The following is a 14,883-nucleotide window of genomic DNA, read 5'->3' as shown; positions in this document are numbered from 1 at the left end:
GACGCGGCTACCCTGGCAAAGCTCACAGCCTCAGGGGGAGACAGATCCTAAACATTTCAACTCGTGAAATATATATCACGTCAGGGACCAATAAGGGCTTGAAAGGAAAAATTAAGTAGAAAAGAGAGCCGTGGGGAGAGAGGGCCCTCGGGACCCAAGGTGCTCCTGCCTGGGTGGTCAGAGAGGGCTTCTCAGAGGAGGTGACACTCAAGAGGGAGCTAGCCATGCAGCTATCTGGGAAGGGGCATCCCAGCGAGAGGAACAGCCAGTGCAAGGGCCCTGGGGTAGGACTGTTCTGCAAAGCCAAAGTGGCTGAGACTGAACAGGATGGGGGGTGGGGAGCCGGGGTAGGCATGGGCGGGGAGGGGGCAGCAGATAGCCAGGGTCAGACGATGCTGAGCTCTGTGGGCTATAGGAAGACTTCGGCTCCCGTGAGACAAGGTCTTGGCGGGTTCTGAGCACAGCAGGGAGAGAATTTGCTTTTCCTTTACAAAGCATCCTCTGGCTGTTTGGGAAAAGAAGGGTTTGCCGGGAGCCCGGGGCGGGGGGTGGGGGCGGGGAGGCTGACGTCCCTCTAGGTAGGGGCCAGCCTGCATGTGGTGAGAAGTTGGAGAATTTGAGATTTGTTTTTTTATTTTTATTTTTATTTGAAAGGCAGAGAAATACACATCAGTCCCCATCCACCTTCTCCCAGGGCTGGGCCAGACCAAAGCCAGGAGCCAAGAACTCAACCCAGGTCTCCCATGTGGGTGGCAGGGATAGAAGCACGGCCATCACCTGCTGCCATCAGGGTGCACAAGAGGGGGTGCTGGGACTGGGGACGGAGCCGGGACTCCAGCCAAGCACTCCCATATGCTACGCAGGTGTCCCCGGCAGCAGCTAAGTCAGACGCCCGCCCAGAGATGTATTTTGAAGGGAGAACCATCAAGATTTGCAAATGGGCTGGATGGGGAGGGAGAGGAAGAAAGAGAAAGGAGGCAGGAAGGACGGGCAGGTGCGGCCCGAGGGAGGTGCGGGATGCGGCTGCCGGGCTGTGGGGTCCGGGACTGCTGGGCTGTGGGGTCCGGGAGGGGATGAATGAGGGGGCAAAACGCATGCCTGCACGACCAGGCGTCGGAAGCAGCCGTGGTTCACGGGCAGCTCTGGAGCTCACGAGACCCGAAGCGAGCTCCCTCCACTCTGCCCGAGTTTCCCCATCTGCAGGGGAGCAGCCCATGTCCCTGGGTGGCCAAGAGGATGCGCAGACCCGGTGGGAGAGAGGACTGGCCCGTCTGCCACCGCTGGGCTGGGAGGGGGAGGGGTGGCGTCTGACTCCCACCAGGCCAGGTGTGGGCAGGCAGGAGGGCTGCCTCGAGCTCAGGCAGGCTTCTGTGGGGTGCGCTCAGGTGAGGGGCACCGGGCGCCTGGGCTGGGCGGTGATCCAGGGCTCTGAGGGGCAGCGGCCGGGAACCTTGCACTGGCTGCTCACCGTGGGCCTTGGGGAGGACCTCTGGCCTCTCCGGCCCCAGGTTCTCGGCCATCTCCCAGAATCTTGAAAGACTGCGAGGCTCACTCAGATGCCCACCCGAGGAGGGGGGTGGTCATCGCGCCACCAGCGGCACAGCGCTCTCCCTTAGAGCCCAGGAACCCGGCTTCCCTGCCAGGGCGTCGGGGCGGCGAGGGTAAGATGCAGGCTCGTCCGTCCCGTCAGTCTGAGGGTGCCTGCCAGGCCTGGGCCAAGCCCAGCACCCTTCCTTCACCTCTGGGTCTGGCGCCTGTGGCACTGGGGGGATCCAGAGGCACCAGGGAGCGCGGGAGCCTTCCCCGGGGAACTCCTAGGGACACGGAAGCCCAGGGCACCACTCCAAGCAGCAAGACCCCTGGGCCTCAAGTTCCCAGCTCCAGGGGCTCGTCCACACCCGCGTCCTCACCTAGACTTTGCTGGTCAATTCACGCAACATTTCCCCGGCCCTGGTGGTGCTGGACACGCAGACGCAACCTCTGGTGACGTCATCGCTGCGGCCTGCCTGCTCGGCGGCCGGTCTTGGCCGGGTGCTTCACCCTCACTGCCCGCGATGTCTTTCATCACCATCCCCATTTACTGGATGAGCAAAACGAGACTCAGCAAGGTCATATAGCAGCGAGCGTTTCCTAAGACTTGCTACATCGGGGGGAGGGGGCTCTCTTTTCTTTCTTTATTTGAAAGGCAGAGAGAGAGAGAGAGAGAGAGAGATTTTCCAGCCACTGGTTCACTCCGCAGAAGGAACAGCCAGGTCGCCTACTTGGGCAGCAGGGACCCAACTATTTGAGTCTTCACCTGCTGCCTCCCAGGGTATATGTTAGCAGGAAGCTGGAATTGGAAGCAGAGCCAGGACTTGAACCTGGGTACCTTGATATGGGACACGGGCATCCCAAGTTGCGTTTTAGCCACTGGGCACCCATTTTGAGGGCTCTACAAGCATTAAAGCATCAACTTCCCCATCAGTCTATGAGAGGGGGACGATAATCAGTTCCACGTTATTGATGAAAAAATCAAGGAAGGGCCGGCGCTGTGGCGTAGCAGGTAAAGCCACCACTTGCTGTGCCGGCATCTGCACCGGTTCGAATCCCGACTGTTCCACTTCTGACCCAGCTCTCTGCTATGGCCTGGGAAAGTCCTTGGGCCCTTGCACCCGAAAGGGAGACTGGGAAGAAGCTCCTGGCTCCTGGCTTCTGATCGGCACCGCTCTGACTGTTGCAGCCATCTGGGGAGTGAACCAGCGAATGGAAGACCTCTCTCTCATCTCTCCCTGCCTCTGCCTCTCTGTAACTCTGCCTTTCAAATAAATAAATAAATAATTTTTTTTTAAATCGAGGCCAAATTGATAGAAGGATGGAGCTGGGATTTGAACCCAGGGTTGAGGCCCCAAAGCACAGGTCCTTCGCCTGCCCTGTGTCAGGTGGGCTCAGAAGACCTCGCCCCCAGGAGCCCCCAGGCCTGGCTTCCCTGCCCGTTAGCAGGGCGACCTTGAAACGTTGCTTAGCCAGCATCTTCAGTGACAGTTTACTAAGAGGTGGAGCTTGGGAGCCCATTTTCCAGACGAGGAAGTGGAGACTTGGAGAAGACAGGCGGTCCCCTTGGCCAGGGACGTGAGGCAGAAAGGACATCCCTGGGAGCCGGGCGCCGCCAGCCAGGCCCTCACTCACTTGTGCACAGTCACACCCGCGGACACAGACGCTGGCAGTCTCCCTCCACCTGTGCACACACACACCCTGCCCCAGCACACCCGAGCGCAGGAGCGTTCCCAGGCAGCACAGGTGCAGATGCCCACCCCCTACATGCACGTGCACAGCCCTTGCTCAGGAGCACAGCACAGCCCCCAAGGTAAGGGCTGGCCTGGAGAAGCCAGGCCCTGAGGCCCGTGACCTTTGCTCCTAGACAGATCCCCCCCATAGTTCTCCCAGATGGGTCCCCTGGACTTCTACATGCCCAAGAGATGGAAAGGCAGCCTCTAGGGACCCTAAAGGAGAGGATTCTCACGCCAGGGGCACCCGAGGAGAAAGCGTGATGCTGTCCGCACTGCCCAGCAGAGACTGACCCAGGGCCTGGGAAGGCAGAGCTGGCCCTCCAGCGCCACCCTGGCTCCACCGTGCGGGCCTCCAGAGCCCCGAAGCCCACGTCCCCCAAATCACAGAGATTCAATTCACAAAAAGGCCGCTTCTGCTACGCAAGACAGATCCCAGTGGGACTGGTGCCAGACACTGCTGTCAACCTTCTCTCCAAAGCGGCCAGCCAGGGCCCAGGCCAACAGAGACCTCCCCCTGCTCCCCACCCTACCCCACCAGCCTGTGATTGCAGACATCTTGACCAGAGGGACTCTGCTAAACTAATTCAGACTAGAATGTAATGGGCTGAAAGCCGGTCATGAAGGACCTGGGGGGATCAGGTACCACAACACTGCGGGGTCAGAGGGAGGTGCCCACGCAGCGGCACCCGGCTCAGAACCTATCCTAAGCAGCGTTCCTACACTTCACGGAGCCTCGGTTTATGCATCTGTAGGATGGCACCCATCGCAGCCCTGACCTCTGGGTTGCCGTCGAGAATTCCAGAGCCAGGCACACAGTAGGTGACTCAGAAACGGTCACTGGGGTGGCCATCTGGAGAAAACCAGGAAGTACCGAGGTATTCAACCAAAGGTCACAGCAAATATTGCGCCGCGCGAAGTCAGAGGCCATTTCCCGCCCAGCCCGGGGGCCGCAGGTGCCAAAGGTTTACGTAAAAGCTCTGGGGACGGGGACTCAAGTCTGTGAAAATGCTCTCCACCAAATGAGCACCGCGTGCAACCCCGGAAAAGACCCCCATTAGTCACTTTGGCCGGGGGAACACCTGGGGTCCGGCTCGGCCACCAGCACAAGCCCCCTGTTGCTGAGGGAGGTGGGGAGTGCAGTGCCTCCCGCTGGGGACTGCACGCTGATGGTGGGGCTCCTGGCGGACCATGGAGCCCAGGGATCCGCCATCCAGCCCTGGCTCCTGACCAATGGAAACTTTGCCACCGCTCGCTCTCCCTCGCTCTCCGCCTCAGTTTTCCCACCTGCAAGATGGTATGGTTGGGCTAAGAACACCTGCCTCTAAGGAGCCGTGAGGCTCTCTGGATAAGGGCCCAGCCCCAGCTGTCACCTGTGGCCCTCCAACCAAGGGGAGAGGTGGGCAGGGCTGACGCGGGACAGAACTGGAGGGCGTGGCCTCCCAGGCAGCACCGAGTGGCCGGAGCAGGCCGAACTGGAGAAATGAGAGGTCCTCAGCAGGCTCTGCCCAGCCGGGAGGCCCAGCTGGCTCTGGTCATAAAAAGATCTTATCCCCACGAGCACCGCTGCCTGTGGCGGACTCCGCCCTGCTCCCTGGGCCTCCACCTTCTACTTCCTGTGACAACCTGCGTGCTGTGCTGCAGACCGCTGCGACGCTGGCCCACGCCCCCCGCCCCTCCCCCACCGGGGCCCCAGCTGCGGGAGGCCCCAGCAGAGTGCAATTCCCTTCGCCCTCCTCGCCGCCCTGGGCCCGTCCGGACAGATTAAGCCTTTGTCACACACACCCAGGAAAGCTCCGGGGCCAGATGGGACAGGACAAGTGGTGTCAGATCATCGACCCGCGGCCGGCCGGGGCTAGGCAAGGGCCCCGACCGCAGCACCGCATATGGCCGCGGGGGGAGCAAAGGGGCCCAGGGTGGGGGCCGCCTGGGAGCAACACGCCTTGGCCATTTGCGGGACCGAGGACATTAGGGGGCCCTCCGTGCTGCCGCTGGCGGAGCCAACTCCCACATCCTCCCAGAGAGTGTTCCGCCCGCCTGCTCTCCCAGGCGCCTCTGTGGGCTTCTGTGTCACACACCCCCCACAAGCCATTTCCCCTGCCAGCTGGGCGCCCAGGCAGCAGGCACAGCGTCCCCCCCAGCCCAACAGCCTAGTGCCCCCCAGCAGGGCTGCACACACTAAACAAACGCCTAGGACAAAGGTGTATGGCCCAATGACCTTCATCAAACCCACCCAGGACAACACTACGGGATCTCTCTCAACTGACACCAGCAGCAATGACAACTTTAATTGCATGTGTGCACCTGTGTGTGCGTGCATGTGTGTGTGCGTGTGTGTGTGTGAGTGAGTGAAGGCAGGGGATGTCCTTTGCACCTTTCATAGAAGGTCCTGTTCGGCCCCTCCCAGGAAGAGGCCATGGCTGCCCCAGAATTCCCAGCAGGATTTGCTCCTCTTAAATCAGTAGGAAGGAAAATGGAAATACAACAATAATAAGTCCCAGGAAGGCACTTGGAGCTGGGGCGGCAGGACTGGGGCACCTCCAGCAGCTGGCTCCAGTCGGCTGGGCGGGTGCAGGTAACTAAGGGGCTCCCTGGGGACCAGCAGGCCAGGGGGCAGGCAGACGGGGCGAGGGGTGGACTGTCGGGAGCGGAGGTGTGGACACGAGTCTGCTGTTGGTCTTCCTCCTGGAGGGCTGGGCTGGGAGGCCTGGGTCCCTTTCCTCTGCCTCCCAGGCAGGTGGTCCCTTGGGGAGGGTTTGTTATGGGTCTGAGTGCCCGGGTAGAGGCTTGCGGGGCCCCTGCTGCCAGGGAGGGCAGGGGAGGCCAGCACAGGCCACAAAGGATGTGAAGCCACCAGCTGGGCTGGCAGGACCTGGAGCCCAAGCCTTGCACCCAGTTCTGCCTGTGGCCTGGGTAGGGGGAAGGGTGCCCGGCCCTAACAGCTATGTGGATAAGAGGGTGGAGGGAGTATCTTCTGTGCCTACAACCCAGTGGAGAGGTCCACCCCCACTGGGAGCCAGGGAGCCAGAGGCCAGGTCTGGGCGCCTGGCAGTGGCCGGTCCCATTCCGGGGTGTGGGGCTCGGGGCTCCTGCCTCGTGCTAAGGTTAGGCCAGGCCTACAGCACCTTGGGGAGGGATGACCAGGATGGGGGTGGGGGGCCAGCCACGACCTGGGAAGCACTGAAGGTGGAAGGCACTGACCCCAGGAAGGGGGCAGGGACTCAGCCAATCACAGGGAGAGTCAGTGACCTGGGTACCGGCCACATGGGGAGGAGAACCAAGGCGGCTACAGAGCTGGCAGGGTGGCAAGGACCAGCCCAGGCTGGGTAGTGACCCATGGGATCCTCACGGAAAACGGGCACTGATTTGGGCTGGGGGAGGGGTCCCGGACCAGACAGGGAGGGGACAATGACCCCGGCTCCCTGGGTTTTCCTGCAGGGCACTGATGTAGACTGAGGGGGTCCATGACTCGCGCCCGCAGGGGCGCTGCCCCAGCCGCCCCCTCCGGGAACCCGGTCCCGGCGCGCCCCTCGGCCCGGCCCCCGGCTCCCGGTCCCGCCGGAGGCGGCAGCGGCGCAGATGGGCTGCTGGCGGCCGCAGCGGCAGCGGCGCGGTTATCAGCGCTCCTCGCAGATGGGCCGCCCGCCCTCGGCGCTCGCGGCTCCCCGCTCCCCGCGGCCTGCAGCCCCGTCCCCTGGGCGCGGGGGGAGGCGCTTCAGACCCGCTCGTCGGCTCCTGCCTCCCTCCCTCGCGGCCCCCTCGCCCCGCGGGCCCGGCCCGGGCGGCCGCCGGAGGGGGAGGGGGAGGGGACAAGTGCACTTTTCGTAACGACCGAATCAATTGTGTGTGAAGAGCCCGCTCCGGCCGGGGACAGGGCTGAGCGTGGGGCGGGCGCGCCGGACGGGGGAGGAGCGCGGAGGGGGGAGCGGGGGAGCGAGGGCGGGAGGGAGGCCGGCGCGGGGCGGCCCCGCTCTCGCGCTCGGGCCGGGCGAGGCCGGGGAGGGAGCTGGGGGCGGGGAGGGAGGCGAGCGTGGCCCGGCCGGGCCGGGGGCGGGACGCATCAACCGAGGGTCTCGGCCCCGGAAAGTTCAAAGCTCAGCAGCGCCCCGGGAGCGGCCGCCCCCCCCAGCCCCCACCCTCTGCAGAACAATGAGGTCCCGGCGGGGAAGCCGCGGGGCCCGCGCCGCACGCCCTCTCCAGGGCGCCCCGGGCCGGAGGGGACGCCCCCGCCCGGCCGCCGGCCTCCTCCCGCTCGGCGGCTGCGGTTCCCCGCCCCCTCCCCCGCGCCACCCCGCCCGGACCCGGCCGGCCCCGGGGACGGGGGAGGGGAGGGGAGGGGATGGGTAGGTCAGGCCGCCCCCATCCCGGGGAGGGGGAAGCTAGGGGCCCGGGGCGCGGAGGGGGCGCCCCACCCACCCGCGGGAGGCTGCTCCTGCGCCAGGCTGCGGCTCAGGCCGCCCCTCCCCGGGCTTACCCCGGGTGGGGTCGGGGCGACAGTGCCCGGACCGGTCCCCTCCCCTGCTCCCCGTCCCGCGGCGGCCCCGGCCTCCACCTCCCGCGGCACCACCCTCCACACACATACACACACACACAGACACACACACACACACACGCACACACCGCCCAGCCGGCCCGGGGGCGGGAGCGCGAGGCGCCCGGGACAGGCAGCCCTGGGGCGGGCGGGGGGAGAGGCTCGGGCTCCGGAGCAGCCGCCTGCTGGCGGGGGGAGGGGACGGGAGGACGGAACATGCCGGGGTGAGCAGCCCGGGACAGCCCGCCCGGCGCGGCCACGGCCCGGGCAGCGGCGCAGAGGGGGGCAGGGACGCCCCGAGCCGGAGCGCTGCCCAGGCGGCCCGGGCAGGGCGGACGCGCAGGGACGCGTGCGCCTCGGGCGGGCCCGACACACGGACGGTGTGCGGGACACACGTTCAGACACACACACCCACACCCCCCGGCGCGCCCCCGCCCGCCCGGAACCCGCCGCGGGACTGGCCCGCGGCCGCCGCGCGCGCACTCACCGAGCCCGTCTTGACCGGCACATACACCACTTGGCCCATCTTGGGTTCCCGGCCGCTGCCCAGGCGGAAGCCCTTGGAGCGCACCCAGAACTGGAACTTGCCTTTCTCGCCGGCCGCGGGGCCGCTGCCCGCGCCGGTCCCGCCGCCGCCCTGCAGGACCTCGGCGATCCGCTGGTATTTGCTGCGTGTCACCGTCTTGGTTTTGGCCGAGTCGCCGTAGGTGCGCAGGCACCAGTCCCGGAACTGGCGGCCCAGCTCCGAGTCCCCGGGGCTGCGCTCGCGCTCCCAGCCCCCGCGCAGCAGCAGCGTCGGCTTCGGCATCCTCCCGCCGCGCCCGGCGCCCTCGGGGGCGGGCCGGCCACCGGGCCGCCCGGTGCTGGGGCCGGGCCGGGCTGGGCTGGGCTGGGTCGGGCCGGGGCGCACCGCGGCCGGGGCTGTCCCGCGGTGTGGCTCCGACGCGGCTGCTGGATGGGCGCGGGCGGCGGCCGGACGCGCGGGGCTGCGGCGCGCTCTGTCCTGCTCGGGCGGCGGCGGCGGCGGCGGCGGTGGTGGCGGCGGCGGCGTTGGCGGCGGCGGCTCCGGCTCGCCTCCTGCTCCGCCTCCTCCTCCCCCCGGCCGGGATGCAGGAGCGATGGAGGCAGCTCCGGGCCCGGAGGTGCAGAGGGGGCGGGCCGCCCCGCGGGCGGCCGGGGGAGGCGGGAGGCGGGGAGCGGCCCCGGGCGCGGGGAGCGAGACCGAGCCTGGGCGCGGGCGGCGGCGGTGGCTGTCAGCTCTCGCGGCTCGTCCTGCTCCTGCTCAGCTCCCGCTGCCGCTGCTCTTCCTCCTCCTCCTCCTCCTCCTCCTTCTCCTCCTCCTCCTCCTCCCTCGCCCGCCTCCACCACGCCGCGGGATCCCACCTGTTAGAGCGGCGCAGCCTTCGCCGCCGCCCGCCCCCCTCCCTCCCGCGCCCGCCCGCCGGGCCCAGCCCCCGCCCGGCCCGCCCCTGGGGGCGCAGGGGCCGCCGCACCCGCAGCCGCCAGGAGGGCAGGAGCCGCAGGCGCGCAGTGCCCAGCCCAGGGACCGCGTTCCATCTGGCGAGGCCGGCTGGAGCCTCGCCGGCTGCGCTCCGCCCGGACCCGGCGGTCCCGCGGGGAGTCGGGCACAGACCCCGGCCCAGCCACCCGCGTCCCTGCCTCCCCGCCCGACTTAGCCCGGCCCGGGCCGCCTGGGGCAGGCTCTCCTCCCTCCCTGGCGCGACTGGCCTGCCTTCCCTCAGGAGCCTGGCGCCAGAAGAGCGTGTTCCCCCTGGGAAACCCCAAACCCCAGTCCCTGCTTCCTCTGCTTTTGCCTCACCTCCAATTCCCCAAAGTTTGGCCGGCGCCGCTTCTGCCCCGCCCCACTGCTCTAGGGCCACTGTGGACCTCGGGGAAGTCAGCGCGCTGGCCAGCGGCCTTGCCCAGGCAATCCCACCTGAGACAGTGCTCAGCAGGCCCACGAGCCTGGCCCGGGACCCTCGAAGACCAGGTGTTCCTTGGCCCAGAGTCTCCTGCTGAGTAAACTCAGCCCCCACCCCCCAGATCTGACCTTGCTTGGGGCTAGCTCCCTCCCTCTTAATAAAATCGCAGGCACAGGCCAACTGCCCAGGATTTCTGCCCTCCTTTTTTAACAGGTCAGGAGGAAATGCTATGCTTCTCTCTGCTGTCCCCTGGGGTCCACCCCAGCCCCTGTCCTCAGGCCACTCCTGCAGGCAAGTCACTGCCCAAGGCCTGAGGCCCAGATTCTGTCCAGGGGGGGAGGGGGCACCATTTTCTGCTACTCCTTTTCCCAGCATCCCCCAACCTGGGACCTACTGTGTGGCAGCTCTGGAAGGCACAGGGCACAGCCCACTTTTACAGATGGAGGCCTGAGTGGGGTGGTGATCTGACCTGCTCAAGGTCATGGAGGAAGGAGTGGGTTTCAGTTCAGGTCTGTCTGGCTCCGGCTACCTCCTTGCTCACAGTCTTCTCCCAGCTCCCTGCTGGGAGGGAGCCCCCTGATCCGCATCTCCCTGGCTCCCTCCCCGGTAGCCAGGTGCTCCGGCCCATCCCTGACTCATCCCTGTGTGTCAGAGCCATAGCACAGCACCCGGCACACAGTAGGTGCCAGTAAATGCTCAAGGAACCCAAGAGGTCTTCCAAGTCCCAACCTCTCTCTGCATTTCACATAGGAGATTATTTTTAGATAATTTACATTTCCATGTTACTTTATATACACCAACAACTCCACAGTCATTTCTCCTCTTTATCTCCCCAGGAGCTCTTTTTGGATCTGTGCTGGCATGCCCATTTTTAAGAGATGACCACAGGGGTTCAGAGAGGGGAAGGCACCCCCCACCCAGAGACCACCAGCCTCAGGGATGCAGGACCTGCCTCAGGGTTGGGGAGCCCACGCCCAGCTTGGCCTGGAGTTTTCCTCCCAAGTGCGTGGCACGTGACAGAGCCCCGAGGTGCCTCCCGGGCACTGCGACACTGGTCCCTCCAGCAGAGGAGCCCCGGCGCAGTGATGCCAGCGGTGACTCTGAGTTAGCCTGCCCTCTTCCCTAGGAGTTGGGGTCCCCGTGCGAGCCCAGTCCTAAGATGTACCTCCTGCCTGCGTCTTTGCCTCGCTCTCGGAACCTCAGATCTGGTTGTGAACCTTGGGCTGCGTTCTGGCATGGCAGAAGGTATAGCACGCCTAGATTCAGACTCCTGATGCATCCCGGCCGCCGGCTGCCACGCCCTTCTTCGCACTCTCAGGCACCGCCCACTTGGCTGCCTCCTGGCTGAATGACCCGCCCTTAGCTGGGCAGCCTCGGATGGCCGCAGGATCCCAACTCCACCGCCTGTGTATTGGGTGCGATGGGATGGTTATGAAGACTTAGTGGGACGATACACGTGACAGTGGCAGATAACAGGTACACAATAAATACTGTCTTCTGCACAGGGGCTGCAAAGTATTCAAGGAAGGAGACAAGCGTCACTGATACTTGAATCTTTCATTCATTCAACAAACTGGCATCGAGCGGCCCTTATGCAGCAGGTGCTGGGGTTCAGTCATGAAGTCCAGAAGTCCCTGTCCTTTCGGAGCTCCCCAGTGTGTGGGTGGGGGAGACAGCCACAGAACAAAGCAACTGTCGTTCGTGACAGCCGGGAGGACGGGCTGGGATGGGATGAGGGAGCTGGGACCGACCACCAGGAACGCACAAGAGTCTGCTTTTCTCGGGGGGCTCAGGGAAGACCCCTCCGAGGTAGCATTTGAGCGGTGACTTTACTGGCAGGTGCCGTGAGCCAGCCACGCTCAGTTCTGAGCAGAGAGGCCAGAGCAAAAGCCCCGAGGTGGGAGAGAGACTGGTATTTTCCAGAAGCTGGAAGGAGGCCAGTGTGGTTCCGCTGAAGCTCATGGGGAGACGTTGGAAGGCAGGAGCCTGGAAGACCACAGGGAAAGCACTGGGCCAGTGGACCGTGGGCGAGTTCTCCAGGGGGGAGACGGGAGTGGACGGGAGCGAGGGGCGGAGGGCAGCGCAGTGGTCTCAGAGGGCAGGAGCCTGCATTTCCCTCCCCAGTGTCAGCTCACTCCACGCCAGGCACGTCCCAGCCTCCTGCCCCAAGGGGTACTGGGGACAGTCGAGGTGGCCAAGTGGTGGGCGGGAGCAGATCCCTGCACCTCTGGCCTGAGCAGGTCAGCACGCCCTTCACAGGAGTCGGGCCCGGCTTGTAGGGGTGGCAGTCGCGGTCCAGACACCTGCCAAAGGAGGAGACCAGGCCGCCCCACCCATCCAAGGCCAGCGGATCCCCGGAATTCCTCTTTTCCATCCTTAACCTGACGTCCCAGGGAGGCTGGGCTTGCAGCACAGGGAACACCAAGCTCCAGGGCTCACGGCCACTTCCAAGGCCGAGACTGAGGGACTTCATAGGTGGGTGAACTGAGTCCTGCCGAAGGCAGAGGCTCGGGGCCACAGGACGGAGCCAGGTCCCTGGCCCAGATCACCTGCCTCCTGCTGAGCCCTGCCCCAGGGCCCAGATGAGTGGGAAGGTCTGCCCCGCTCTCCGCTCTCCGGAAGTTCCAGGCCTGGGGTGGGGCAGAGTGAGTCAGGCTGCCTGTCTACAGAGGGCTGGGAAGAGCAGGGAGGAGCCCCGCAGAGCAGTGGCTGTGCTGTCAAGTGCTGGTGCCACCTCCATTAAGGGCCCGGCAGCAGCTCGCCACACTGATTCCCAAGCATCTCCCAGAAGTCTGCATGGCTGCACTGAGTGACTGCCTCATGCCCACCTCCTCCAGGAAGGCTTCCTGTGTTCCCTCTCGGATGCTGGGCTTTCTCCCCACCCCAGCCCCGACAACCTAGCATTGTGACTTCCTGTCTGGATGTCCTGGGACCCAACCCAGGAGCCAAGGACTAAATATGTGATTAGTGAATAACTGAATAGGTAAGCAAAGACATGGACGAATGGATGGCCTGGTTCTCAAAATGCAGGTGTCCAGCTGAAGTCGCCAGCGTTTTCCGCCGCACCACTCTGCCCCCACAGAATCAATCCTTCTCCAGCCTGTGTTGTGCTTTCTCACTGGCTTGGCCGTTGGGTGGCCTTGCACGAGTTCCTTAATCTCCGAAAGCCTCGGTTTCCTGTGACAGTAAAATGGGGCTATCAGCCATCAGACCCAGCGCAGCCACTGAACGTGAGCCCCAAACAGCGCTCTGCCCGGCTTCAATCTCCCGCCCCTGCAGCAGAGCCGGGCTTGCTGGGGCCACGACAGTGACGACCGACGTGCACGCGGCCCTGGGTCTGCAGGAGGCTTGGGGACTAGCCGACTTCTAAAAGATCATGACAAACGGGTTGGAATTAAAAACAAAAAGATCAGGGGCCGGCGCCGTGGCTCACTTGGTTAATTCTCCGCCTGCAGCGCCGCCATCCCATATGGGCGTCGGATTCTGTCCCGGTTGCTCCTCTTCAAATCCAGCTCTCTGCTGTGGCCCAGGAGGGCAGTGGAGGATGGCCTAAGTGCTTGGGCCCCTGCACCCGCATAGGAGACCGGGAGGAGGCACCTGGCTCCTGGCTTCGGATCAGCGCAGCACCGGCTGTAGTGGCCATTTGGGGAGTGAACCAAGGGAAGGAAGACCTTTCTCTCTGTCTATAACTCTACCTGTCAAAAAAAAAAAAAAGGATCAGGGGGTCACAGCACTTAAGACACTGTGGGGGACGTTGATGTCCCCTGTCAGAGTGCCCGGGCTCCAGTCCTGGCTCCATGCCCGACTCCAGCTTCCTACTCGTGTGCACCCTGGGAGGTAGCAGCTGATGATGGCTCAAGTACCAGGGTCCCTACAGCCGTGTGGGGGACTCACGTCGCGTCCCTGGCTCCTGGCTCAGCCTGGCCCAGCTGCGGCTGTTGCAGGCATTTGCGGAGTGAACCAGTGGATGGAAGAGCTCTGTCTCTTTCTGTCTCTCTACCTTTCAGAGAAAATGAAAATTCATAAAAGATGTCATTAGCCAGAGCTCGGAGGAGTCTCTCGGGGAACCCACCTGTGGTGCTTTGGCTGGGGGCACTCAGGAGAGGGCCTTTGCAGGAGAAAATGATCCCCGCTGCGTGGCCGCTGGAGCACAGCGGGGGTGGGGGGCAGCTCTGCGCAAGAACCGCTGGAGTCCAGAAGCCCCTCTCCAATCACACATCAGGAGGGAAGCAGAGACACTTGGGGGTTTCCCTGCAGCGCCGCCCTTCAGCAGTGGCCCCTCAGCCATGCTCCACCCCTCCCCGCCTGGCTCAGCCTCACAGGCTCAGCACCCGCCCCCCACCATGGGGTTTGTCCCCTTCCCCCTCTTCTTCTCGCCCACTGCAATGCGCGCTACAAAGGGGCCGGGCTCTGCCCTGCTTGCTGCCGTCTCTCTGATGCCCAGAACAGGGCCTGGCACCTCACAGGTGTTCAATATGCACTTGCTGAACACATGGATGAAAAAAAGAAACCCCAGTGTGTGTGTGCATGCGCGTGTGTGCGCGCGGGCGCGTGCGTGCGTAACACTGCAGTGCGACCTGGGAAGCGTTTTGTGGAGTCGCAGAGGGAAAGGCCCCTTTGCTGGCTGAAACCTGGTTTTGTCTATGGAACGCCATTTCCCTCCTTTGGGCCTCAGTTTCCTCATCTGTGAAATGGAGCTGGCGCCTGCTTTGCAGAATCCTGTGTGCACCTCTGTCCTGCAGGCACTTGTGGACGGGGGAGGCCCCTGGAGGGGGATCCCAGGGCCCGAGCCTCCTGCAGGACACCAAGGAAGCTGACACTGGATCTGTGCCGTCACCTGAACTCGCCAGTAATTTATTGATGCTGGATGCCGGCACCTAGCAGCTTGCTAGGTCAGTCTCAGGGAGCAGCTGTAGGGCCCCCAGGGCCTCCCCCGCCCCCATCCAGGTGGGCAGGAGTGGGGAGCGTGGGTGCGCCCCGCCCAGGAGAATGAGGAAGTGAGATCTTAAACCCGCTACCTGCCAGGCACCAGGGACGGGGACACCAGGGGTGGTCCCTGCCTAGCCTGGGCTCCTGCAGATGGACATAATTTGAAGAACCACAACAGTGAGCGCTGCCTGAGGGCCTACTATGTGCAAGGACTTCCTACAGCCACACCGAGCCGCCT

General features: G+C 64.5%; 1 protein-coding gene across 1 annotated transcript in view; it reads right to left on the bottom strand.

The window, feature by feature from the left end:
- The window catches only part of NOL4L (nucleolar protein 4 like), a 116,128-nt gene extending 107,393 nt beyond the window's left edge, over positions 1-8,735 (bottom strand). The window contains exon 1 of the mRNA XM_002710921.4: positions 8,282-8,735. Within this exon, the coding sequence (XP_002710967.2) occupies positions 8,282-8,602 (321 nt within the window). The 5' untranslated portion in view covers positions 8,603-8,735. The remainder of the gene's footprint in view (positions 1-8,281) is intronic.
- Positions 8,736-14,883: the final 6,148 nt, after the last annotated feature.

Source organism: Oryctolagus cuniculus, chromosome 11 (assembly GCF_964237555.1).
Source record: "Oryctolagus cuniculus chromosome 11, mOryCun1.1, whole genome shotgun sequence".
NCBI classification, from domain to species: domain Eukaryota; kingdom Metazoa; phylum Chordata; class Mammalia; order Lagomorpha; family Leporidae; genus Oryctolagus; species Oryctolagus cuniculus.
Note: the sequence above shows the minus strand (reverse complement) of the source record. Positions and strands in the feature narration are given on the sequence as shown.